The sequence below is a fragment of the Stenella coeruleoalba genome, assembly GCF_951394435.1.
Source record: "Stenella coeruleoalba genome assembly, chromosome: 11".
Lineage (NCBI taxonomy): Eukaryota > Metazoa > Chordata > Mammalia > Artiodactyla > Delphinidae > Stenella > Stenella coeruleoalba.
In genome coordinates this window covers 87,639,264-87,667,063 of record NC_137157.1, presented here as the reverse complement: position 1 = coordinate 87,667,063, position 27,800 = coordinate 87,639,264, and the positions used below count along the sequence as shown (strand labels likewise).

Sequence of the window (27,800 nt, the reverse complement as noted above, 5' to 3'; positions counted from 1 at the left end):
CATCAGAGCTCTTGACCATATGCATAATATCAATATTTTGAAAGGAATCTCTTTTTCTGAGCAGTAGGTCTCAACGGTGGGCTTAAAATATTCAGTAAACCATGTTGTAAATAGATATACTGTCATCCAAGCTTTTTTGTGCCATTTATAGAGCACAGGCAGAGTAGATTTTGCATAATTCCTAAGGGCCCTAGGATTTTCAGCATGGTAAATGAGCACTGGGTTCAACTTAAAGTCACCAACTGCATTAGCCCCAAACAAGAGAGTCAGCCTGTCCTTTGAAGCTTTGAAACCAGGCATTGACTTCTCCTCTTTAGCCATGAAAGTCCTATGTGGTTTCTTTTTCCAAGAGAAGGCTGTTTTGTCTACATACATTGAAAATCTGTTGTTTAGTGTAGCTACCTTCATTAATTACCTTAACTAGATCTTCTGGATACCTTGCTGCAGCTTCTACATCAGCAGTGCTGCTTCATCTTGTACCTTTATGCTATAGAGACAACTTCTTTCCTTAAACCTCATGAACCAAGCTCTGCTAGCTTCAAACTCTTTTTCTGAAACTTCCTCACCTCTCTTAGCTTTCTTAGAATTGAAGAGTTAGGGCCTTGTTCTGGATTAAGCTTTGGCTTAAGGGAATGCTGTGGCTGGTTTGATCTTCTATCCAGACCACTGCAACTTTCTTCATGTCAGCTGTAAGGCTGTTTCGATATCTTATCATCCCTATGTTCACTGGAGTAGCACTTTTAATTTCCTTCAAGTACTTTTCCTTTGCATTTACAACTTGGCTAACTGTTTGGTGCAAGAGACCTAGCTTCTGGCGTGTCTCCGCTTTCGACATGCTTAATGTCAAATGATATCCTCACTAAGCGTAATCATTTCTAGCTTTTGATTTAAGGTGGGAGATATGCAACTCTCCCTTTCACGTGAACACTTAGAGGCTATTATAGGGTTATTAATTGGCGTAATTTCAAAAGTTTTGTGTCTCAGGGAAGAGGGTGGCCCAAGAAGAGGGAGACAGATAGGGGAACAGCCAGTAAGCAGAGCAGGCAAAACAGTATGTATAGATTAAGTTTGCCATCTTATATGGGTGAGGTTCATGGTGCCCCAAAACAATTACAACAGTAACATCAAAGATTACTGATCACAGGGCTTCCCTGGTGGCGCAGTAGTTGAGAGTCCGCCTGCCGATGCAGGGGACACGGGTTCGTGCCCCAGTCCGGAAAGATCCAACATGCCACGGGGCGGCTAGGCCCATGAGCCATGGCTGCTGAGCCTGCCCGTCCGGAGCCTGTGCTCCACCACAGGAGAGGCCACAACAGTGAGAGGCCCGCGTACCACAAAAAAAAAAAAAAAAAAAAAGATTACTGATCACAGGTCACCATAACAAATACAACAATGAAAAGTTTGAAATATTGCAAGAATTACCAAAATGTGACACAGGGACATGAAGTGAGCAAATGCTGTTAGAAAAATGGCACCAATAGACTTGCTCAATGCAGGATTGCCACAAACTTTTCATTTGTAAAAAAATGCAATATCTGCAAAGTGCAATAAAGTGAAACATAATAAAATGAGGTATGCCTGTTTAAGGTTTAGGTTTCCTTTTTAATGTACCTAAATGGAATCAAACTATATGTACTTTTTGTGCCCCATACTTTTCACTCAATATCGTTTTTGTGATCTATCCACATTATTCTATATATGCTTTTGAATTATTTTCATTACTGTACATTACTCAATTAGATTAGCAAACTTCAACTTATCTATTCTACTGTTGATGTACATTCAAGCTAATCTCAGGCGGTTTTCTAGGGTACATAACTAGGGCCATAGACTTACAAGGTAATACCAAACATTTAATTTGGTCATACACATTTCACAATATATAAGAGTTCCCATTGCTTTATTTTCTCACCAATGTATGATATAGTCCAACTTTTAAAAATTTTGCCTACATGAGGTATATGTAATGAGATATTATTTCAGTTTTAATTTTTATTTTGCTGACTACTAATACCTTCATAATTCTTTACTCTTTTTAAACATAACATCAAACTGTATACTTTCTATCTTACTTTCATTATGATGTCATATTTATTAAATCAACTTTCTTGAAGTTTAATTTATATATATAAAATAAAATACACTCATGTAAACTGTATACTTTGACTAGTTTTGAAAATGTATATACCTATATAACAACCATGAAAAACAAGATATAAAACATTTCCGTTACAAAAAAGGTGCCCCATTACTTACCTGAAGTAAAAACCCTGCCATCCTAGACATCATGGAACTAAAGATTTACTTTCTCTCAATATGTATTTCTTTTACCTGATCTCCAGTAGAATTTTACTAGAAGTGACAAATGGTAAGAGCAGAATCCTTGCCTTCTTGTTAAACTTAGAAAGTTAGTCTTTCACCACTGAGTATGATGTTATTTGGAAGTTACATGGTTATGGCATGAAGTCAGTTGATCCTTGCTAGGTTGAAGAAGTTTCCTTCTACTCCTAATTAGCTAAGAGTTTATACCATAACTGGGTGATGAATTTTATCAAATGCTTTTTCTGTATCTATACAGATGGACATACGATTTTTTTCATTTATTCTTCTCAAATTTTAAAAATATCCTTGCATTACTGGCATAAACCACACTTTGTAACAGTTTAGAACCCTTTCTACATATTTCTGGCTTCAATTAGCTAATATTTTGTTAAGGATATTTGCATCTGTATTTATGAGAGACATCAGTCTATACTTTTCTTATAATGTTGTGGCTTGATTTTAACATTGGAGTAATGCTGGCTTTATAAAATAAGTTGAGAAATATACCCTCTGACTCTGTATTCTGAAATAATTTGAGTAGATTTGGTTTTATTTCTTCCTTAAATATTTGATAAAAATCACCAACGAAACCATCTGTTTGGAGTTTTCCTTATAAGAAGGATTTTATTATAATTTCAATTTCTTTGACATAGAATTATTCAAATTTTAAAGCCATAAATTTGCCTCTAAATTTTAGTGGCATCCCACAAATTCTGATATGTTGGCCATCATCTCTTTAAATATCTCTCTGCCCCATTCTTATCTTTCCAGAACTCCAAATGCATGTATGACTCTGACAGGTATTAGATGCTATGTTCTGGTTTTTATTCCCACTCTTTTTCCCCTTTGGTTTTGGTTAGGATCATTTCTCTTGACCTATCTTCAATTTCACTGATACTTTCCTTAGCTGTGTTCAATCTACTGATGAGTTCATTGAAAGAATTCCCCATCTCTAATACCAAATATATTTTTATATTTCTATGGTTTCCATTTGACTCTTGTAGTTTCCATATCTCTGCTGAAATTCCCCACGTGTTCATGCATGTCGTCCACATTTTCCACTAGATCCTGTAATATGCTAATCATAGTTACTAAAAGTCCTTGTCTGATTGTTCTAACATCTGGGTTACATATTCTGTTATGCTTTTATTATGTAAAGTTGATAAATCTAGTCAAGATTTGAGCTTTGTGTTTTGTTGTTGCTATCATTACCGTCAGGGCACATCAGGCTTCAAACTCCTCCAGTGATTCGTTACTATTACCCGTACTTATATAGGGGGCCTGCAGTACTAGCAACTCTTTCTCTGTTCCTGCTTCACCCTCAGCTTTCAACAGTCCCTGATTGCCTATGCCGCAGAGAAGATCTCTCGCAATACTTTTTTGTCTCTCCCCTAGCAGTGCTTTGCTCTTGTCTATTATTCAAAATAGACTCATTTTTGTAGTAGGGTAAAGGGAGTTCTGTGGTAATGATCAACCACAGCCTTAGGCAGACTATTTTTGAGCCTCAAGATTGGAACTTTCTTAGCATTTCTGCCTCAAGAATGGAACTTTCTGGCAGCCAAACTGTCCCTTATATCTGCACTTAGTCTTGTACAGGAGAGAGTTTTCTGCCCCTCCTCCGTGGTTTCTGACTGCTGATTGGTATCCATGTAGGATCCTGGACTCAAGACAGGTCTCCTGCCCCTACCCCAGGAGCAAAAGGTTTCTGCTTCTACCATTCTCTCATCAGCAAAGGATCTTAACCCACGTCCTACCTCTCCCCCAGAAAGGTTTTGCTTTTGCTCCCCTGCTCAAAAAGCAAGAGATTTTTGCCTGGGGTCAGGGTCACAGAGGGTTTCTATCTCTTCTAGTATCATCATTTTTTCTAGTATCATAAACCAGCAACTTAGAGCTTTTGCTTCTTATGAGAGAAAGATCTACAGAATGAGATCTTTCATACCTCTCTCCCAGAAAGCTGATCACCTCCTACATACTGCACCTCTTTTGAAATAAACTCCATTTTGAAATCCTCCATTGGAATGACTGTGATTCTGCAATTGATAGAGCTGATGTGTTTTGAAAAGCCAACATTATTAATGATACAGATAAATACATTACTTTATGATAAATACATTATTTTATGATACAGATAAAATACATTAAAATATTATGGAGTGAAAGAGAGGTAGTTTAAAGATAAATTAGTGTCCCCTTGATTGCAATAAGTTGTAAGATGTCAATCTTTTCATCTACAGCAAAATCTGGATAATATTATTGACGATGTTAAAAATATATGCATTGTTCTGGGATGTGTGGAGACCAAACAAATTACAGATGCTGTAAATGAACTAAATCTTATTCTTCAGAGAAAAGCAGAGGTAAATACAGTCATTTATTACACAGTAATTATTTTAGACCTAAGTTCAATAATTAATTAAGGAGAGTGAAAGACTTTTGACTAACTAGCATATATGTGGTGTGTGAGTGTGTGTGGGTACATGTACATTTCAATCATTTGCGGGTAATGGAAACTTAATTCTATTATACCAAAAGGATTTAGTTAAATTAAAAGGAAATTTCTTATACCTTTGAAGTGTAACTACAATATAACCTTCAAGTGAGACTGAAATCAACTCTACAATCCTACCTAGATGAATATGCTTATATAATAATATTCACAGGCAAGCGTTTGTATAGTCTATTAATGGCTCTCATGCACACCAGAGTATTCAGATGTAAGCACCCATGCTTGCATGGACAAGCACATATGCAGGAAAGAAGAGATCAGTTCACGTGGTATTCTTTGCTGAATCTTCAAGGCACACTGCTTCTATGATCTCACATTCTGTGATGATTTCCTGGTTTTTCAGTTTAAAAAATGAGTACTATGTGATTGGTTTTTTAAATCTCAGAAATATGATGTAGATTACGTGTGATTATTGCCCAAGAAAAAGATTAGGACATCTGGTTACAACAAATCATTCAATCTTGTTATTAGTTTAGCACGTGATAAAGCCAAAAGATATGATGCTGCTGATAATAACAACTAATACTTGATAGTGCATTGCAATAAGAGTTTCATTTACGTATTACTTAATTTCACTTCATTTTTATTTTATTTCAATTCATCCTCACAGCAATACCTTGAAGTTGGTATTTTAAAGTTCATTTTAGAATTAAAATCTGATGCTTAGAGTGCTAGTGTACAGAGGATTAATAAGTGGCAAAACAGAGATTTGAATCCAGGCCTCTATACACACTCCAGTACATGTGAAACTTCATGAGAGAGTGATTGCATTCATTCATTATCTGGATGGATAGGAACAGCAGAGATTATATTACCTTGAATGTGCCAGCCTTGAAATTTCAAAAAGATATATTTAGAAAGTAGACAATTATACTAATATATATAAATCGCCATGCTTATTTTTTCAAATAGATGACTGATAAAAATCAGTAATTTCTTAATGTTGGACTTCCTATGTCTTATTATAATTAGAATTGTGGGTTTTTGCGATTAGACGTAATAATGAATATAGAAATTTAAATACCTTATTTGCATTACATGAACAGTGATAGTGATAACTAAGGAGCAAAAGAGTTATACCACCAAAAGATTTTCCAACACTTGAAGTTAAGCCAGGATACCAAGGCAGTGAGAATTAACTTTCAACAAGGCATTCGTTTCTCTTAGATTATCACATTCTGGAGATATTACAAATACCTAGAGCTGATAATAAAACACAAAGAGCATAGGGTCACACAAAGATGATTTGAATTCAAGATCTACAACTTTCTAGATGAATATCCTTTGGAAAATTAATTCACTTCTCTAAGTTTCAGTTTTCCTCATCTCTAAAACAAAAAAGAAAACAGAATTTGAAGGGTTCTTGTGATATTAGAAATAATATTAATAAAGGGGCCAGATGATAGTGCATCTTGAATGAGAATCATTATTATTACTGGAAGTTGTAGGGATGATGCTGGTGGTAGTTTTTTAGACTCTTCCGCATGAGGACAAGATGAAAGTTTTAACTCACACAAGCACCACTTAGGACCCTCTTATCTCAGGGCCATTGGTTACAGCCAGCTTCACAACAAATATGAGCCTTTCCTAGAGTAGGAGACCAGCTGTATGAATGTGGACACATGTCTTTCCATCTGTTAAGACCACTTGGTTGTTCTTCAATTTTTATGTCCTGCTCTTGGTGAATCAGAAGAAACAAACTGATCAAAGAAGGAGGAAAATCTAATTTTAGGATGAAGCACTTTAAATGCTGTTAAACTAGTACTAGCTATAAAAAGCTTTACCTTTAAACATTCGTTTTCTGAAACTCCCTAAAAGAATGAAAATGACAATTTTCTCAGAAATATCAAACTTTCAATATATCTGAAGCCAAAAGAATCCTTCAAGGAGAAACTAAGTATTGATATTTCCTAGGAAAGCTATGAACAATTATAATTATCAAGAGAAGCTCATATTCACATTTCACATTTCTTATATACTTATGAGCAGTAAATTGTATGTGATTATTCATGCATAGAAATGAAGAAAAAAGTTGACAATTAATAGTTTTATTCCATATATGTCAATGGCCAAAGTAAACAGTTCAATATCTCCAAATAAATGTCTACTCCAGATTCTACTTATTTTGAGGACACTTTAAAAGTTCACATATCTCACATCATTCAGATTTTTTCTCCATCCATTCTTCCATCCTATCTTAACTATAGGCCCACCTATACAAGAAAATTGGCACGAATAATAAGTACCTTTTACAGAATTTGTGCATTAACCAACTGTGGCTAATAATGCCAAAGTCGTTCAATCTATCCACCCACCATAAACCTAAGATTAAAGAAATACTGAGAAATATGTCTTCTGCCAACAAACTCAAAATTCAGAAGCTTTCCTTTTTTCTTGGCTGCATTTTTTGGTAAGAGACTATTTCCTGCCATACATGGAAGTAATTAAGTATTTATTAAATGTAAGTTTTGGCAAAATGAAAAATTCTATCACAAATGCAGTTGTACTCTGTCTACTGCATGCTCCCACTCAGCACTGTAAACAATTTTCCATCCTTCAGCATTATATTCCAGAAGCTCACATATTTCCATTAAATACATAATAAATGAACTACCAAAATAAAAAATATGGTCTTACGCATTGTGCTGTAGGTGGATGTCATGGTGATCTTAAAATACTAGTTTACATTTCTGAATAAACTGCATTCTAGTTAAGTCATGCTGACATGTTTAATAGTCTCACCCACATGGCTGGGGTAAAGATCTTATGTGTAGTTGTTAAGCCCAGTGGTTGAAACTATGCTCAGATGAAATATTTTACCTAAGAGAAATGCTTCTGAAAAGGTTCATGTGAATGATGCTTTTAAGTGAAAAGTTGTATGTAAATTTAATTACATTCTAAACACTACAGAAGTGTTTTCTCTCTAAAAGGAATACTGTAGCAAGTTCTTTGTTACAGGAAAATGATTATTCCCTAGTTTATTTGTTTGAAAATCCAGCTTTTCATTAATTGGATTTCCTTAAAAGCAAACTTGTCAAAGCAAAATATTAAAAAAATTTAGTGTCAATTAAAATGGATCTTATTAGAAAACTGAATTTGCTTTTGGACTGAAACGTCATTTCTAATGAACCTGTGAATCACCTACCTTATACAGTTTTCATGACAATAAAGTTATAACCAGTAAATACTAAACCACTAAAGTAATTCCAGGCCTACAATAGAGATAAACATAAACAAACAAGCAAACAAATAAAATCACGAAGCTAATGTATATGAACTTAAATGACAACAAAAATTTCAGACAGTATTTTTTTAAAATTCAGGATATGATCTCAAGTGTTTGACTATCATTTTTTTTAACCCTAAAAAATAGAGGAAACTATATAGTGAATCTGTATGATTTTGCACCCTTCCATCCAGCCTTGTTTCTGTGCTGCCCAAAGCTTGTATCTGAAGTGACAGCTAAAATAAGAACTGGACACACTAAACAAAGAGAATTACAAATCTTTTATATTAAAAGTTTAGTCACTGCTGTGGAAGGGGGATTGAGTTTAGGCTATATCTGTAGAACTGTTCTAATAATACTAAAAAAAGGCTGAGCTTATGCTAAAGATTTCTTTTTTTTTTTTCTGAATCAAATAACCTAGATTGCTGATTACAACAGTCAGAAGGCTTTTCTTTCATTTTACAATTTAGATTTCCTCTGTTTAGTAAGCAACATTGATATATGACACCAATAAATACATTTTCTTTTTATCATGCCAGAGAAATTTCTGTATGTAGACTTTGGATATTATTGGTTTGGTTTCCTAAGTTTGTTTTCTGAATAACAAGTGTATCTTTGGACCTGTTTTTTCTTTTTCAGAATTTTCATCAAAATTCAGAAACTTCAGCAAAAGGTAAAACATACATGCATACTAAACAAATTATAAAACCAAAAATAATTTATATTTTTCAATTTTTCTCCAAATATTATAACACACACCAAAAGAATACTTTTGAGGGAAAAAATGCTTTGTTAAAACTTTATTTACTGATGGAAGTGATTATTCTGCAAGTGAATAAAAATCCACACTCCCTAAACTTTTGGCCTGAGGTTTTTTAAAAATAGGGAAAGTCAAGAGAGCTATAAAAATTAAAGGAATACTGAAAATATCCTTACAACAATTCCAAGAAACGATAAAATTTTATTTAGCTAATTATATCTTGAAGTAAGAGAAGTCAGAAATGCAGCAGATGTCTTTCTTCAAAGTCACAAATTTCAAATTTAAATTCAAGTTCTATTTGAAAGACCAATTTAACATAACAGGTAGGAGGATTGGTTCTGGAATAATTAGTATTCACAGAAGCTCTGAGCCTACAAAACTGCAAGCCACAGGAGGACTTTGCCTCTGTAGAAAAGAGCAGACTGTGACAGTGTGGTGTAGAGGAATCAGGCAGAACTGGTTTTGAATTCCCACTCTGCCCACTTTTTGACTCTGATCATAAAGAAGTAAACTCTTTGATCCTCAGTCTTCCTAATATGCATAAAAGACAGGATAGTATGTAAAGTGTGGTCAGGGTTGTTCTTGTTTGCACAGGCAGATGGTATTTGGCTTATGAACACTTACGAGTATCTTTAAGGAAATGGTCTGACTCACAGATGTTCAACTAACACCCCTGGATTCAAAGGTGACAGTGAAGCACAAATGATAACCCCAATCTGCCCTCCACACCCTTAGTGGTTTTCAGTAGAAAGTTATGTACAGAGCGATAGCCCCTCAACTCTATTCCCACCACTCAAAAGAAGACATTCAATTACATGGGAAGAACTCCCCCACTTCACATCACAGAGGAAAATGGGACAGCAAAGGATATGGGACAAAAAAATCTGTGCTATTGCAAAAATCTAGGCATTCATAAAACTCCAGAACACCACAGAATAAGGGGAGAGATAGACACCCCCTAACAATGTTTCTAACACAGAGTCCAAGTGAAAGTGTGGAGTGAACAAGCTGGAGGTATGCCTATATGAAACTGGCCCTTTCTTCCTTTCTATTAGGAATGCTGGAATAAAATCCCCTCATCCCATGTTCCTCAGGGGTTGGGATATGAGATCTCACAAAACTGTACAGAAATGTTCCCAGGGACTTATATTCTATGCTAAGTCATCACAGAGAAGGAATTAATTCTATGGACTAAAAATTCCCATCCACAGCTCTCATAAGCTTTTGATAAATCAGAATTCTCATTCTGCAAGATAAATATATTTTTTTCTAATATTTTATTATGTAGAAGCACCTTACAGCAGTTTATGGAGCAGAAAGAAAGAGTTTGCTGAAATGACAGCAAAATGAAATGAACATTTGTCAGCATATACAAGCAGTTGCTTTCTATTCGGGTACTCTGAAATAAAATTCTAGAACACTCTTTACACAAAATGTTGATCCAACAATAAGCCACTATTATTGATGATTCTTATACTTAATATTCTTATTGATTAACCTCAATATACCTTGAAGCTGACAGGTTTGATCATACCTGTGCTCTACACCAGTGGTGAACAAATCTGGCACGCTGCCTGTTCGTGTGAACAAAGTTTTTTTTGGAACATGAAAAAAAACCCAGATTTTAATGCAGACCATGTCTGCAAGGAAAGTACGGCCTTCATCGGACACAAGAAGCATTGGACATAGGATGTGACAAACAGTAACGCTATAGAGACCATTTTCCTTTCAAATGTACACTAGAATAAAGTCATGTACTCTTACCACTTCATTTCCGAAAAAACCAAAACAGATTCTAATTAATGCATTTTAATTGCCTATATATTGTCATTGTTTCTTTATTTCCTGATAACTATAACTCTTTGCTCATTGCAAAATCAGGTGTGATAAGTATTATTTCTCCATATTTCACCACCAAGCCCAGTACTTTGAGTCCTTAATACATTTCTGATGATATCTGAAATGCATTTTTCACCCAGAGTACTGGAAGTAAAGCATAATGCATAAGCACACATCCCTATACTACCTCAAAGACGCAAATTATAACCTAAAATTGTATTTCAGCACAAAAAGTAAAGAGTAGAGTTTGAGTAATTATCCAAATAATTAAGATTCTCCAAAATGTGTGCTGGAGCTTGAATTAATGAGATCTCTCACTCAAGTTTATGATTTGTGTATTCATTTGCACAAGATTGGGAATTATTAACGAGAAGTTGGTGCCTCCTGCTTCAGAGTACCAACAGCACAATCTGGGGACTGGAGAAACAAGATGTTTCTATAAATTTATAATTCTCTGCCTCCTGTTGTTCAGGAGAATCCCTGTTGGTTGGCCTCCAGAGTTTGAGGAGGCCTCTTTAAAGACTATTTTTATGCTGCTTTACTCTTCTGTTTCATTAATTGCTACTGCTGATTTCTCAGAGAATTTTAATTACAGCTCTTTCACTCTGCTTGTCACCTCAGGCTGTTTCAACAAAGGACACAATTTTAGAAATACAGCAAATAAGGAAAATTTGGCCATCTCATGAATTTTGTACAAATTTATAATAACTGTGTTAAACAACAACAACATGTTTAATTAGGGGCAGAGCTACTGAGGGACAGGATGTGGGAAGAAGCTCCATGCTGAAGCTGGCCTCTTTCCTGAGTATCCAAACGCCTGGGCACTGGAACACTGCAGACTGTTGGAGGAAACATAAAGCTCTTCCTGCTATTTTCTTTTCAAACCAACTAGGAACCAAAAAGCAATTTATGCTTGTAAACTACTTACGAGAAAGTGCACGTGTTTGAAAAAACAGTAGTACTGTGTGATTTGACACTGAACATGACTACGCCAAATCTGTGACCTGTTCCGTTCCTAATCTTAATGGACATTTCTGTTTCTATAACTTAAAATATGAAAACCTTTAAATATGGTACAGTGAATAAACACATTATGTGAATTAAAAAAAAACCAGATCTTAGGAACATAAGTTTTAAGGATGTGCTTACTTGTTCTCTCAACGTCTCGTCAGCTTCCCAGGGTTCGGCCACCTCGCTCTCCTGGGCTGTGGCCCCGGGGGTACTCGGAGCTGCACGTGGCCCAGCCTCCCGCGGGGTTGGGAGCGGGGCTGGGCGGTGGAGCCCCGCCCCGGGCCTGGCGTCCAGGGCCCCACCTGGGAGAGGTGAGCAACACTAGCCTTGCTCAACCTGTGGAAGAAGAGCCTGCAATCTGGAGAAGAACTAGTGTTCAGTCTGGACCACTACGAAGCCAAGGCCACGCGGCACATCTTCCTCATCAGACACTCCCAGTACCACGCGAACGTCTCCCTGGAAAGAACCGCCCTTTGACCCCACGAGTCGTGAACCGGAAGTACTAACTGGCCTGGGACTCACCAAGCTCGGAGTTGAAGTTTAATAAAATCGTCCGTCCGTCTGTGACCAGCGCTATAGAAACCTCCAACAGCATCAGCTAACACCTGCCAGGCGTCTGGAAATTCAGCACAGTCCTGCTGGGGGGAAGGCGGGCCCGTTGAAGCCGACCCGCCCGGGTCTCGCGGGAAACGGAGGCTGTGCGGAATCACGAGACTGAGCTCGGATGCAGGCCGACTTCTGGAGCTGCATACATGGGCGGACGGCGAGCATCTTCAGCCGCTACACCTTGAGCGGGCGCGGCCGTTCCCTCCACAGGCGGGCCCCGCGCATCCCTCCGCCTCGGCCGCGTCACCCACCCGGCGGTCCCGCCCGAAGGCCGAGGAGCTGTCCCGACGCTCTGGGACACGGCCTTCAGGCCTCCGGACCGAAGGCGGACCCTCTGAGGGCCGCCTCGAGGGGCCGCTCTCCTCAGCCCTGCGCCCAGCTACCTGCGTGGGAGCCGGCGATGACACGGTTTCTCCCCTCTGACTTCCCCGCATGGGCTGTACTGCCGTTTCGTTTCATTTCTCCAGGACAAGGCGTCGGAAAAGTAGAAATGTCTAAAATTCGGCATATCAGTACATATTTCTGGCCCAGGATGGAAAAGGGAACGTTCAGGTCGTATCTTTGGCAGGGTTTTCTGCGTCACTCTCATCTAACAAGACGCACCTGTGGGGTTTAAGGAGGCCCTTTTGGGGGGATTGGACGAGGCCTGATGTATCAAGGGGTCTTGGTCATGACCACAGGAGCCTTGCGACCCCCGACCCTCGAGACTTCGTCAGCAAAGACAGGCACGGGTGACTCAGGAGCAAGAGGGCGCCAGAGCTTCCATTCATGACACTTCACTTTATACATTCACCTAAGACCCTTTGTCACTTAAATATGTGTCAAAGATTTTCCTCTTCTAGGTTAAAAAAAATAATTTTAAAACATAATTTTTATATTTGAGATTATTCATTTAACTTCTAAAACGTTATAGTTGAATATTAAAAATAATTTCAAGTCGCGAGCATTATTATGATTATCGGCCTTCACTCATTCACTACTGCATACAAAATACCAGCAGTGAGTGTTATTCACTGGCCCCATTAAGAGTCTGACAGTGAATCCTACCCCAGGATGACGTTCGTCATCCTCATAACCTTCTCCATTGTCATGGCGCCATCTTTCCTGCTTTGGATCAGAGTCCACCAGTTCTGCCTGGTCCATTTCATCAGCCTCTTCTGCTTCCTTCCCCTCAGAGAGGAGTTTTTCCAGCAAAGCGTCTATTGGGAGAAAGAACACCAGTCTCAGAAAAATTTACCTTAAATTCGATGATTAAGGGACACTTTTCATGTGCTCTACAGTAAATTGGCATGCCTTCATTTAGCAGACGCTTGGAAACTCCTGGCCTCTGTACTTAAACAATTTTATTCATTTTTTTTTTTCTTTCATGACAAGTCACTTCTGGGAATAATCAATAGACTCCCTTTAAATAACTAATGGTAAAACTCAAGTAAGGCTTTGATTTTGAAGAAATGTAGTAAATATCATAAATCTTTCACTTTAAACTTATTTCAGATCCCAGCCATGTACTAATACCATTCTCTTTTTATAGCAGCACAATGTATATGATTAGTGTTCAGTTAATGGCAAACATCATAGCATAATCAAACTTATTATGATTAATTCTTTAGATGGAGTTTGTTTAAAGTACTTATAAGCCATGTAGATAACATGTACCTTGTATGAAAATTAATTCTGAACAATAATAATCTAAAACAAAAATATTGCAAATTACAGTTGATCAGAATGCCAAATTAATAACCCAAAACTCTGATTTGTGATTAAAAGTTGTGCTTCCCAAATTTCTGCAACTAAAGATATGAAAGCTTATTAACTATCTATACTACTAGCAGCTAACCCAGGCTGCATACAGAGGCACAGATGGCTAATTGGCTTCAGTTGGTAGAGAGTCATTTAAAATAAATTTTCTTTAAATTTTGTTATAAAAATTTTCAAAGCTGTAACAGATGGTTTTATGATAAATATTGCCCTTCACAGATGACCTGACTTCTATCCCTTTCCCCACCTAGGTTTGATAGAAAGAGTGACAACTGAACTATCTACCTCCGTCTACCACCTAATTGATATCTATTGCAGCAGCTTTTATGCAGATTTCCAGCCTCTAAACGCACCTGTGCATAGTGTTTCCTGCGTAAATCTGGGGCTCCATTCCCACCTTAGCTTCACAGTGTATGCAGCCCACAATATTCCAGAGACCTGGGTGCACAGGTAAGTAATGATGAGGTTTTTGCAAAAGAGTTAATTAATTTTGTGTAGCTTCTAATTGAGTATAATTTGCCTTGTTCTTATTTGCAGGAGCAAACATTTTATTTTGAAATTTAATCAGCATGGATTTATCCATATTCTTAAAATCATTTACAATTTTATTTCCAGTGCACATTCCTTTTCCCTCAAGTCTTCTCCCATTCTCCATATTAAAAATAACTGCATGTTGTCCATGTATCATTATGGAAACAGAAAATGCTCATCCTACTTAGTGATTGCCCTAAATTTTTCATTTTTTATGTTTGAGTTTAAATGACTAATGCCAATTAACACAGAGCAAGATAGCACACACACATACAGGGTGATGGGGAGTATTTAAAAATAGAAAAAAAGTCACTTTGATCCCTATCAAGTTGTGAGCAGTAAATATTTTGTGAGATTAGTACATTGATAAAGTGGGAATTAGCCAAGAGTTATTTGAGTTACAATAGAAATTAACCACATTTATGCATGGAACATTGCCAGATTTTAGGTTGACTCTGTTATATAGTATTTTCTTGAATAACATAATTAGAGTAATATTATAATAATTTTTTTAAATTCCTTATGGATTAAATCTATAAGAAAATACTGATTAAATCAATTAAAGTTGATAAGAGAATAGTAATTTTCTAATGGATTTATTGTACCCACTGCATTTAGCATCTCAAAGAAAGGCTAAAAGAAACAATTTTAGAGAAAAGAGAAATAATTTTTATCTTGGAGTGTATTTTTGCAAGTAACAACTGTACGAATATTTATAGAGTTAATTATAAAGGAAATTTTACCTTCATATGTAAAAAACAAAAACTCTATCATCTCTCTGTCTCACATATGCATTTCTTTAAAACCCATGGGAAAATTGTCTTATGCTTTTTCTTAATTTTATGAAGAATTTTAAGAGGCTAATGTATAATCTAACAAATTGCCACTCTAATGAATGTTCTCATAATTTTTAAATCATTACTATATCCTTATTAATTTTAATTCACATGGAAAAACTATGTAGCCAGATAAATACAGATAAAGCTATATGCATAGAGCATGTATTCAGTATTTATATATGGTGGGAAATTTAGTTCTGTTTATTTTTTCTATTGTTTTTCTATTCTCTGTTTTTTTTATTTCACATAATCTTTATTATTTTCTTTCTTTTAGCTTTGGGCTGAGTTTGTTCTTCTTTTTCTAGTTCTTTGAGTGTAAATTTAGATTATTGTGATCATTTTTTTAATTTTTAATTCTTTTAAAATTTTTTTTTAAATTTTCTTTTTTAAAAAATTTTTATTGAAGTATAGTTGATTTACAATGGTTTGTTAGTTTCTGCTCTACAACAAAGTGAATGAATTATACATATACGTATATCCACTCTTTTTTAGATTATTTTCCCATATAGGTCATTACGGAGTATTGACAAGAGTTCCCTGTGCTATACAGTAGGTCCTTATTAGTTATCTATTTTATATATAGTAGTGTGTATATGCCAATCTCAATCTCCCAACTTATCCCTCCCCTGCCAAGTTTTCCCCCCTGGTAACCATAAGTTTGTTTTCTACATCTGTGACTCTATTTCTGTTTTGTAAATAAGTTCATTTGTACCATTTTTTTAGATTCCACATATAAGCGATATCATATGATATTTGTCTTTCTCTGTCTGACTTACTTCACTCAGTATGATAATCTCTAAATCCTTCCATGTTGCTGCTAATGGCATTATTTCGTTCTTTTTTATGGCTGAGTAATATTCATTGTATATATGTACCACATCTTCTTTATCCATTCATCTGTCAATGGACATTTAGGTTGCTTCCATGTCCTGGCTATTGTAAATAGTGCTGCAGTGAACATTGGGGTGCATGCATCTTTTCAAATTATGGTTTTGTCTGGATATATGCCCAGGAGTGGGATTGCAGGATAATATGGTAGCTCTATTTTTAATTTTTCAAGGAACTTCCATACTGTTCTCCATAGTGGCTGTGCCAATTTACATTCCCAACAATATTCCCTTTTCTCCACACCCTCTCCAGCACTTATTGTTTGTAGATTTTTTGGTGATGGCCATTCTGATTGGTGTGAGGTGATACCTCATTGTAGTTTTGATTTGATCTTTCTTCTTTTAATGTAGGCATTTATTGCTTTAAACTTCTTTTTTTAGTACTGCTTTTGCTATATCTCCTAAGTTTTGGTATGGTGTGTGTTCATTTTCATGTCTCAAGATATTTTCTAATTTCCTTTTTGATTTCTGTTTGACCCATTAGTTGTTCAAAAGTATTCATTTACTTATTCATCTCACTTATGTGGAATCTAAAAAACAAAACAAAACAAAATGAAAACAGACTCTCAGAGAACAAGTGGTTGCCAGAAGGGAGGGGTGGGGATGGGGGTGAAATAGGTGAGGGGGTTAAGTGGCATAAGCCTCCAATTATATAATAAATAAGTCACTGAGATATAATATACAGCATAAGGAATATGATCAATAACATTGTAATAACTTTTTTTACCCATACAGATGGTTACTCAACTTATCATGGTCATCATTTCATAATGTATGCAAATATCAGATCATTATATATTACACCTGTAACTAACATAATATTGTACAACTATATTTCAATAAAATAAAAAAGAGAAACTAAAAGGTGTTAATTCCCATTAATTTGAGAATTTTCCAATTTTATTTCTGCTACTGGTTTCTACTTTTATTTTATTTTATTTGTTCAGAAAATATACTTGGCATGATTTCAATTTTCTCACATTTGTTAAGACTTGTTTTGTGACCTATTTTGTGATCCATGTGCACTTGAGAAGAATGTGTATTGCCCTAAGCTTGGGTGGACTGTTGTATAAATATTCGTTAGGTTCATTTGGGCTATAGTATTATTCAAGCCCTCTGTTTCTTTATGGGCTTCTGTCTGTTCTATTCATTATAACCAATATTGAGATCTTCTGTTATTATTGTGTTATTGTCTATTTCTCCTTTTCATTCTGTCAATGTTTGCTTAATATATTTGCTTCAATTTGGGGTGCATGTATATTTACAACTGTTGTATCCTCTTGATGAGTTGACCCCTTTATCATTATATAATGTCCTTGTCAGTTGTGACAGTTTTAACTTAAAGTCTATTTTGTCTTATATAAGTATGGCCACTGCTGCTCTCTTTTGATTACCATTTACATAGAATATCTTTTTCTGTCCTTTCACTTTCAGGGATGTCCTTAAATCTAAAGTACATCTCTTGTAGACAGTGTATGGTTGTATCTTGTTTTCTAATTCATTCAGTTATGCTATGTCTTCTGATTATAGAATTTAATGTATATTTAATGTAATTAATGATAGGGAAGGACTTTCTATTTTCATTTTTTCATTGTTTTCTATCTTGTAGCATTTTTGTCCCTCTTTTCCTCTCTTGCCATTTCCCTTTGTGTTCTTTTGAGTTTTTGTAACGGCATACTTCAATTCCTTTCTTATTTTGTTTATCTTCTATAGGTAGGTGTTTTCTTTGTGGTGATGATGGGCCTCACATAAAACATCTTATATTTAAAACACTGTTTTAAGCTGATAACAACTTCAATCAGATACAAAAACTCTACTCTTTTCTTCTCCCCTCACCACACTTTATGTTACTGATATCACAAATGGCATCTTCTTATATTTTATATATTTTTATTATTAAAGTTTTTCCATACTTTGTCCATTATAGTCTATCCAGAGTTAAAACTTGTTCATGTACCACCATTACAGTCTTACAGTATTCTGTATTTGTCTGTATATTTTTCTTTACTAGTAAGCTTTTATACTTTCATATGCTTTCGTGTTGCTGTCTAGCATCGTTTCATTTCAACTTGAAGGACTCCCTTTAGCATTTCATGTAAGTCAGGTCTAGTGCTGATGAACTCCCTCAGCTTTTTACCTGAGGAAGTATTTATTTTTCCTTCATTTTTGAAGGACTGCTTTGCCAGATATAATTATATTTTTTTCTTTCAGAACTTTGAATGTATCATTTCCACTCCATCTGGCCTTTAAGGTTTCTGCTGAGAAATCTGCTGAAAAACTGATGAGATCTCTTTTATGTGGCAGATCACTTTTCTCTTGCTGCTTTCAAAATTCTCTCTCTGTCTTTGACTTTTGATGTTTGATTTTAATGCGTTTTAGTGTGGTCTTCTTTGGGCTCATCCTAGTTTGGTCTGTTGGGCTTCTTGAAACTGAGTGTCCATTTCCTTACTGACAATTTACAAGTTTTCAGCCATTATTTCTTCATATCAGCTTTCTGCCTCTTTCAGTTGTTTCCTCCTGGGACTCATATAATGTGTATATTTGTCCTGTGTGTCCCATAAGTCCCTTAGACTTTCTTCACTCTTCTTCATTTTTTTTCTTTTTGTTTCCCTAACTGAATAATTTCAAATACCTATCTTTGAGCTCACTGATTTTTTTCTTCTGCTTAATCAAGTCTGCCCTTGAACCTCTCTACTGATTTTTTTTCAATTCAGTTATTGTATTCTTCAGCTCTAAAATTTCTGTGTGGTTCTTTTTAATATGTTTATCTCTTTCTTGATGTTCTCATTTTGTTATATATAAAATTCTTTGTCAGGTAGTTCATATACTTCCATTTCTTTAAGATTAGTTTCTGGAGATTTATTTTGTTCCTTTGCTTGGGCCGTGTTTTCCTCTTTCTTCGTATACCTTGTTTTACTTTGTATTGGGATTTGAGCATTTGAAAAAAACAGCTACCTCTCCCGGTCTTTATGGAGTGGTTTCATATAGGGGAAGAAAGTTACCAATCAGTCCAGCTAGAGATTTGCGGGGCCTTTCAAATATTTTCTGTAGATGCATATTCCCTGGGCTTCTGTGATGCACACTACGCTTTCCCTGCTCCCCTCTCTTCCTGCCAATGCAGAGACCATCAAGCTGCATCAACCTCTTCTGTTGCCCCGCATATCCTCTGGAGTGGCAGCAAGCATCCCAGCTCTTCTTTGTTCTCCTAAATCCATGGTCCCCAGGCATTTAGAGTATATCATACCCTGTCAGCATTCTGAGACAGAAACCAGTCCCTCAGGCAGCACCCCCCAAAAAAGCTGCAACATTGGAACCACAATCCAAATCTTTCCCAAGGGAGAAGCTGGGAGTTGGGGGTTTTCTCCTATTCATTTTGCACTGAGCTGGGGGGGAAGTGGTGAGTGAGTTTGCGCTAGTTCAAACCATTGCCTTTGTTCTCAGAGTCCTCCAAACTGGCACCCATTCCTATTCTGCATTTAGATTCAGCAAGAGAGAAACCCGTCCCTTGGATAGACCCCTAAAAAGTCTGAATGTTAGGCATATGTTCTAGTCTTCTCTTTCCCAGCCAAGGGAGAAGCTGGGAGCTGGGAGTTTCCTCCTGATCCCACTCTGCTGTGAGGAGGAGCTCTGCAAAATGAGTGCCATGAATTTTCCTGCTGATTTTTATGTGGCCGGTTTTGCACTTGCCTGTGGTGCAAGAGCCTTTTAACATGTTTCTGGATTTCTCGCAAAGGAAATTGAATTGGTGTCTCCAGGGGGGAAGGAGGGTCTAGGGCTTCTTATTCTGCAATCTTGCTGAAGTCACCAAACATAAATTCTTAGTAATTTTTAAAGTACACTCTATACAAGCAAATAGCACTTTATCATTTCATTTGACTTTTAACTATAAAAATAATTGACCCATATAGAAAACTGGTTCCTTTATAGTGTTCAGCTTATTGAATCAATGTTGTTTCTTTTTAGGTATAAAGCATTTTCTTTTTCCTGTTGGCTTACATATGCTGGAAAGAAACTGTGCCAAGTGAGAAACTGCAGAAATATTCCAGTCAAAAAATTGTTTTTTTTCTTGGTCAACTGGAATGAAACGTAAGTTTAATCTTTATTCTGGCAGGATCATTTGTCTAATAAAGATCAGGGGTTTTTTCACCCTTTTCTTAAGTGAAGGGTATGATTTTTTTTTAAATATTGTCAGTTGATTTGATTCAGTGATGTGATAAATATGCTAGGTATAATAGATAACTGATTTCAATTCAGCAGATTAAAGGTCCATTTAAAAATCTAGGTAAGTGTCCAATCTACGTGTGTTGAACTGCTCAAAGAGGGAAATTGGGAAAGGGAGAATTATTAATCATTCACAGACTGTGGATAAAAGGAATACCCTCTACTTGGGGTTAGAGGGAGGTAGATTCCAGATATAACAAAGAAGAAAGAAATCACCTAGTAACATATGTAGTCTCCATTTTTCCCCAAAAGCCAGTTATAAATTTGTTTAAACAATCAAGTTTTTGAACAGTAATTATCTATGCATTGTGTAAACTGTCACCTAATTTGGGGTAAGCAACTCCTACTTCATAATTTTATAGAGATTTATTAAATGAAGAAGGAAGAGTACCTTCTTGACACTATCCATGCCTTCCTCTTCTTCTCTGCCTCCCACCTCAAGCCTTTGCTTTACTCAGAATCTCAGGGGGCTCCTAGGCTCCATCTATGGTTTTTATATGGTTACCATTGCTTTTCCTTGCTATTCCCATGACACTGCTCTGCTGTCCTTTCTCTGGGGTCTCCACTGATCCGCTGAGAACCAATTTTCTTCCCACCACAGTAGAAGCAAACTCCCCAGCCTACTATCCATCAGCCATTTCAGAAGATCAGGCTTTCTTAGGAGATAATTTGATTCCCAGTATTGTACTGTCCTATTGATATATATGAGCCAAAACTTCTGGGACTCTGAAGATGGTGTTAGAATAGTACCATCTATCCCACTCTTAGTGGGGAGACTGAGTCCTGAGGCATAACATGTGTTCCTCAATTCTTACATACTCCAAAGCAAATCTTCCTTCTAGGTCTGTGACAACCTTTATCTCTTCTTGAAAACCTGACCTTCAATTACAAAATCCCCTTCCATTGCACAGAATCATTTCTGCTTGTAAAATTCTTTAGTGGCTCCCCAATTCCTATAAGGTAAAATACAAGTAATTTAGCATAGCACACAAGGCCCTCTGTGGTTTGGTCCCTGCCTATCTCTGCACTTTCATCTCTGGAGTTAGCCCCACTGTCTGCCCATGCACCCAGCCAGCCACTCTCTGCGTCTGATCTACTTACCCTAGGAACTGAGAAATCACGCCTCTGCTAGGGGTCATCCATCTGTCAGAAGGACAGTGTCTTCACTGCCTACTTTGGGAACTCCTAATTATCTTCCAGAACACTCCTCCACCTTCTCTATAAACCCTTTCCTGTATCATTCTGTAAAAATTGGCCACCTTTTCTTTTTTCGTTTGGTCTGAACCTCAAAGTACTGTCTTATGGTCGCTTACTGAATGTGTTTGTTTACATTTCTGTTTGCTTCTGCTAAAGGATACAAAGATTTTTATTTTCAAATTTTAAAATTTTATCCCTAGCAGATAAAGCAGCACCAGACAGAGTAAGAGTCCAGGAAGTGTAGCTTGGAAAGTGAATGAATTTTGTATAATAAGTGATTCCTCAAAAATGCATTAACCAGCTCAATTACTAGAATTATTCTTCTGACTTAATTAAAACATTCCTGGTTGTTTCAAAAAGTCAGATTCATTTTCAACTGACAGATATGTGCTATTATTTAAACAATTCAAGGGGAAAATCTACTAATTCTAAAGTCAAAGAAAAAAAATCTCAAAATAAATGGAAAATCATTAGTGTTGTTGGAATAACTTCATTGGTATACTTTTCTTCTCTTCCTTCAAGAGTGCATGAGTGTTTCTCTTCCATCCTCCCTATCCCATCCCTCTAGGTGGTCACAAAGCACCAAGCTGATCTCCAAGAGGGAGGAGATATGGGGACATATGTATATGTATAGCTGATTCACTTTGTTATAAAGCAGAAACTAACACACCATTGTAAAGCAATTATACTCCAATAAAGATGTTAAAAAAATAAAATATAAGTAAAAAATTTAAAAAATAAATTAAAAAAAGAGAGTGCATGATTGTTATCTTTCCTGTGAGAGTTTCTCACAGGAACAGAACAGATACTGTCGTCTCCATTTTACAGATCAGAATATTAATGTTTATGAAGCTTAATTAACTTGCCCCAGGTCCCACAACCAGTAAGTGACAGAACTAGTGCTCAGACCCACTCTGACTCCAAAGCTGAGGTTTTTACTGTGATTTTCATACTGTTTCTTACAACATATAAAATCTTGGGCTGAGTATTTATATTCTACAAATAGTTCTCACATCTTAAATTAAAAAAAAACAAAACTCTACTTCTTTTTTTCAACAGCAGCCATGACATTTTTTCCCTCTACTTTGCAGCAAAACCCTTCCGAGGAGTCGTCTGTATTCACGTTCTTCCATTTTTTTCCTCTGCTCTCATGCATTCTCCAATCAGGCTTTCATCGTCTCTGCTCCACCGAAATTGACCATTAGAGTCACTCATGACCTGCAAAGCTAAATCTGATATTTGTTTCTCAGTCTTCATCTTACATGATCTGGTAGGAGCTGGCTCCCACATTCTTTAAGCTTTTCTCCTCCCTCGCTGGGCATTCCTTCTCCATATTCTTTTCTTCTCCCAGACTGATCATAGTCTTAACCCTAAAGCCTCTTCTGTTATATCTATCTTTACTCCTTAGTTTTCTCTTATAGTCACATAGCTTTAAATGCCATCTGTATGCCAACAGCTCCCAAATTTATTTCGCCAACACAGGCATCAGTCACAAACTTCACACGTACTCACTCAACATGTCTAAAACTAAACTCTTGATCTTACTCTCCAAACTTGTTCCAGCCATGGATGGCCACTCTGGATGATCATTTCCAGTATCGGTTGTTCAGGTCAGATCCTTAGCCTAAATTTCCTTCTCTCAGAACACGAGGTCCAGGAATCCTACTGTCTCTCTCCTCAAAATATTTCCAGAACATTACTTCTCATCACTTTCACTGGTCTAGGCCACCATCATATCTACCCTGTATTCCTACAGTAGCCTTGAAATAGTCACCCTACTTCTCTTGCACCTTTAGAATCCTTCTCACACAGCAGTTAAAGTAACCTCTTTTAAAATGTAAGTCAGGCCACATCATTCTTCTGTTTTATAATCCTACAACGGCTCCCTTTTTCACTCAGATGAAAGTCAAAGTCCTTACAATGGTCTGTTATTTTATATTAGTGTTAATAAGGGAGTTCTATACAATGTGACTTTTTAAATCTTCCATTTTCACTATCAAAAACTTATTCTGATTTTAGAAAAGCTGTCTCATATAGAAGAAAAGAATGTTTAAGAAAAATTTTAGTGCTTACTCATTTTTAAACAGCAGAGTAAGGCAAACATACGGTTAAAACTTGAGGTCTGTGCCAACAGCTTGGATATAAAGAAGCAATCTGACTTCACTTATTGAATTGTCTCTTAAAGTATTTTTCTTCCTTGTTTTGTGTAAAAGTTCATTCCTTTGATTTTTCAACAGCCATGTAGAAGTTAATAAAAAAAGATTTCTCAGTGACTCTGAGATTATTCTGGCTTCAAAAATCCATATCTATTCAAGAAATGAATAAATAACTATTTGTAAAGCATATATTCTTACCCTAGAAGAATTTATCTTTATTAATAAAAATGACAGAATGGAGATTGGAAGTAACTATCCACTGTAACTTATCGAATTTTTTGTCATTCTTGATATGAAAAGCTCACTAATAAGTGAAGTTATACATGAAGAAGCCAGACTCAATGGAAAAAAGAACTTTCCAGATTATGTGAGAAATAAAGTGAAATTATAGCTTCCATCCTACCACAGCAATATGAAAACTGAATAGCAAGTCAATTACAGGTAAAAGAATATTCAAGAAATTACTGTGCATTCCACAGAATCATCAACATTTTATGTTGAGTTTCAGAGCTTCTTTTAAGCTGAGAAATATGTTCACATTACATTGAATGAATATTATGACCATGAAGGAATATGAAAGAAAAGAGACTTTTAGCTTTAGATGTCTAAATGTGTAATAATTTAATTTTCAATAGTCTAAATTTCACTAATCTTGTAAAATAATTTTTTTTACTCTAGTCATTATTTCCCTTCCTTACTTTTAACTAGAATTATATTTTATCTGTCTACAATGGCTAATATAAGTTTTTACATTGTTGATAGAATACTGAATATAAGGCTGATATACAACCTGCCATTTGCCACATACTATGTTATGTAATATTTGTTCCATTTATGGATAAGAAAAACAAGACTTAGGAAGGTTAAATTCATCACTCAAAGAAGAACATCTGTTTAGTCATGGGGCCAATATTTGAATGCACATATATGCAAATCCAAGCCTCTGATTCATCTTCTCCACTCATAGCTTACATATTGACATCTCTGAGTTATTATTAACTCAATGACATCATGCCCTAAACCGCACATATATCCCCTACCCCATGCTCCTCCTCTGTGTTTTCTATCTGTTAAAGGTAATCCACTACAACATAATCTGGAAGCCTGGAATTCATCTTTAATTCTTCATTGTCCTATTCCACTAATATGCTGTTAGTCAAATATTAGTTATCCATTCAAACTCTAAAATAGCCCTTCTGTCTTTCCTTTTGTTAGATGTCTTACTGCCACCTGGGTCTGGACCTCTCTATCTCAGAGAACAGCATGTTGAGGGGAGAGATGTGTACTTCCTCAAAATCAGTTATGATCACTGGGCTGAATTAACTCCTCCTCATTCCTAAGGCTGAATGCTGCCTAGCCACACACAAAAGGAGGTCACCAAACTCTTATTTTACACACTGAGTAAGGACTGCTGCCCATATCCAGATTAGACAGCCAACTTCTTGTGTGAGAAGACACTCGATACTACCTGAGGCCTCACCTGGGCCAACCTCAGTAAGCACTTTCCAACTGGATGATAGACTTTGGTCACAATCAGTCCTCTAATAATCACCCACTGCTAAAACAAGTGGACTTCAAAGTTCAACTGGGAATTACAAGGCCAGTGGATTCTGTTCATACTCCTCACACCTAACGGCATGAGATATCATCCAATACAAATTGCCCATTTGCTCTTCCAGTCACTTTCCTTTTACTTCTTCTCATTCCTTGGTGAATCAGTTCCCATTAATCTTCCCCTACATGCTAACGTCTGTTCCAATTTTCCCATTTCTTCATAGCATTCTCATCTTCTAGTGAACATATTCCCCCATCTCAACTTTTTGAAAAATGTCTTCTTGTCTCATAAATAGATCTCTCCTAAGCCCCATACTTCTCTTGAGGCTCTTATATCCTTCTTCCTGTCCATGATTAGGGACCTCAGATCACACTCTCAACTTTCTGTCAAAAGCCCTTTCTTCTTAGATATTTCTACCACCCAGGTGTACCCCTCCCAATCTTACAGTATCATTTATAACCTTCTAGGCAGTCTCATATATATTGGTGGATTCAATGCCCAAATTCAAGGTTTTTTCCACTATTAACAGTCTTGTGTTTATCCTTAGCCACTTTTTTTGTCCATATCTACAATCCATCCAGGGTCTGAGTTTGATTCACCTTGACATATCCAGGAATTGTACTGTCTGTTACATCTCAGCAATCAGCCCCCAAATTCCTGGAATCTCATTATCACCCAGAATAGTCCACATTTAAAATTATAAACAACTCTCTATGCTTTTAGCTCTCTCATTTAAACATTTCCTTTTGCCATTAGGAAAAATCTCAGATCCCTTTGCCTAGCATACAGAGTTCTTAAACATCCTGGCAACCACCTGTCTTTCTAATTGCATCCTCCATAACTTTCCAGATCACCTTGACTACATTCTGTGTTCTAGCCACAATGAGCTGCTCACCACTCCTCAGCTACATGCATATATGCCCTTGTCTATGCACTTTTCTTTTCTTGGAATATTCTTTTCCAAATCTCCATCTGATTGTAACCAACTTACTCTTTAAGACCCATTATGAGTTATTTCCTGCCGTCCCCCCATTCCCTAAGACAATGTTAACCATTCTTTTATTATGTAATTGTAATTGCTCAAGTTATTGTAATTTTTAAAAATAAACTTATATATCAAAATTATAGCAATCCCCATAGAGTAATCAATCTCATTACTCTATGTACTTCTGCTATATTTCTACTTTTACAAGATACAACACAAAATTTAAGAGGATGCCTCGATTCAAATAGTTAAAATATTTTTGTCATATAACATTATGTTACAAGGAAATATTTATGAAAACATGGTTGCAAATGGGTAGATAACCTACTTCTTTCTTTTATTTTAAGAATCAATTTTCCTCTTGAAATAAAGTCACTTCCAAGGGAATCCATGCTCACTATAAAACTGTTTGGGATTACCTGTGCAACGAACAATGCGGATTTATTGGCCTGGACTTGTCTTCCGCTGTTTCCAAAACAGTAAGTATATCATTTGTGATTAATAAAACTTCCATCTCAATAAAAACCTCCTTGGAACTGTATAGTGAGCTGTATTTGGCATAATGAGAAAATCAAGGAGACATTTTATTCTAAATTTGAGATAGCTCAATATAAATCATGACTATTGAAAGTGGGACTGTAAAGCAAAATGTAGAAGTGGCTTTAGAAACAGGCCTCATGCTCAGCTTGTCAACTGGGTCATGAAAAGGTATTGGCATGACCAATCTCAATTTCTTTTCCTTATGTGACCAGCCAGTTTCTCTGGAATTACTAATTCAAAATGATTTAGATCAGTACTGTCATTTAGAAACAATATAAGTCATGAAATTCTGGCTGAAGTAAAATTATTCAATGTAATTAGTTTACTGACCTTTTATTGCCAAGAAGAAATATATGTCAACTTTAAGAGGATATTTTTCAGAAAAGTAAGCCAAATAGGAGTTCTGATATTCTATCAGAACTAATTGCCATTGAAAAATTAACTGTTGATTTAACCATAAGGATTTGGAATTATTAATGCTTAGAATATTTGATAAAGTCAGTTACATGATTTTTCAGTGTTATTAAGGAAAAAATATTTTAAATAAAACAGCTTAGTGACTTTTCCATGGCAAGACTTGCTTTAGAATCAAATTGTAAAATACATGACTTTCGAAGAAATAGAACCTATATTGTTATTTTAATATTATTATAAAGGATGTTTCTGCCCCTGCTCTTTTAGGAAGATTTGGTAATATAAAAATGTTAGGAAAACTCATCAGCTTTTAGTTCCCACATTTAGTCAATATAAATAAATTATCATCAAAGCAACTGTGATACATTTTTAAAATCATTTTTTATTAGGTTAATTATGACATGCTGTGTGTGTGTTGCTCTTTTATTAGTTTTCATGTTATAGCCA

At 36.1% G+C, this 27,800-nt stretch overlaps 1 protein-coding gene across 1 annotated transcript in view; it reads left to right on the top strand.

The window, feature by feature from the left end:
• Positions 1-27,800, top strand: part of PIK3C2G (phosphatidylinositol-4-phosphate 3-kinase catalytic subunit type 2 gamma) — a 390,888-nt gene that overhangs the window by 107,101 nt on the left and 255,987 nt on the right. Inside the window, exons 9-13 of the mRNA XM_079938052.1 lie at positions 4,557-4,679; positions 8,694-8,727; positions 14,280-14,478; positions 20,249-20,371; positions 26,747-26,878. Of these exons, the coding sequence (XP_079794178.1) occupies positions 4,557-4,679; positions 8,694-8,727; positions 14,280-14,478; positions 20,249-20,371; positions 26,747-26,878 (611 nt within the window). The remainder of the gene's footprint in view (positions 1-4,556; positions 4,680-8,693; positions 8,728-14,279; positions 14,479-20,248; positions 20,372-26,746; positions 26,879-27,800) is intronic.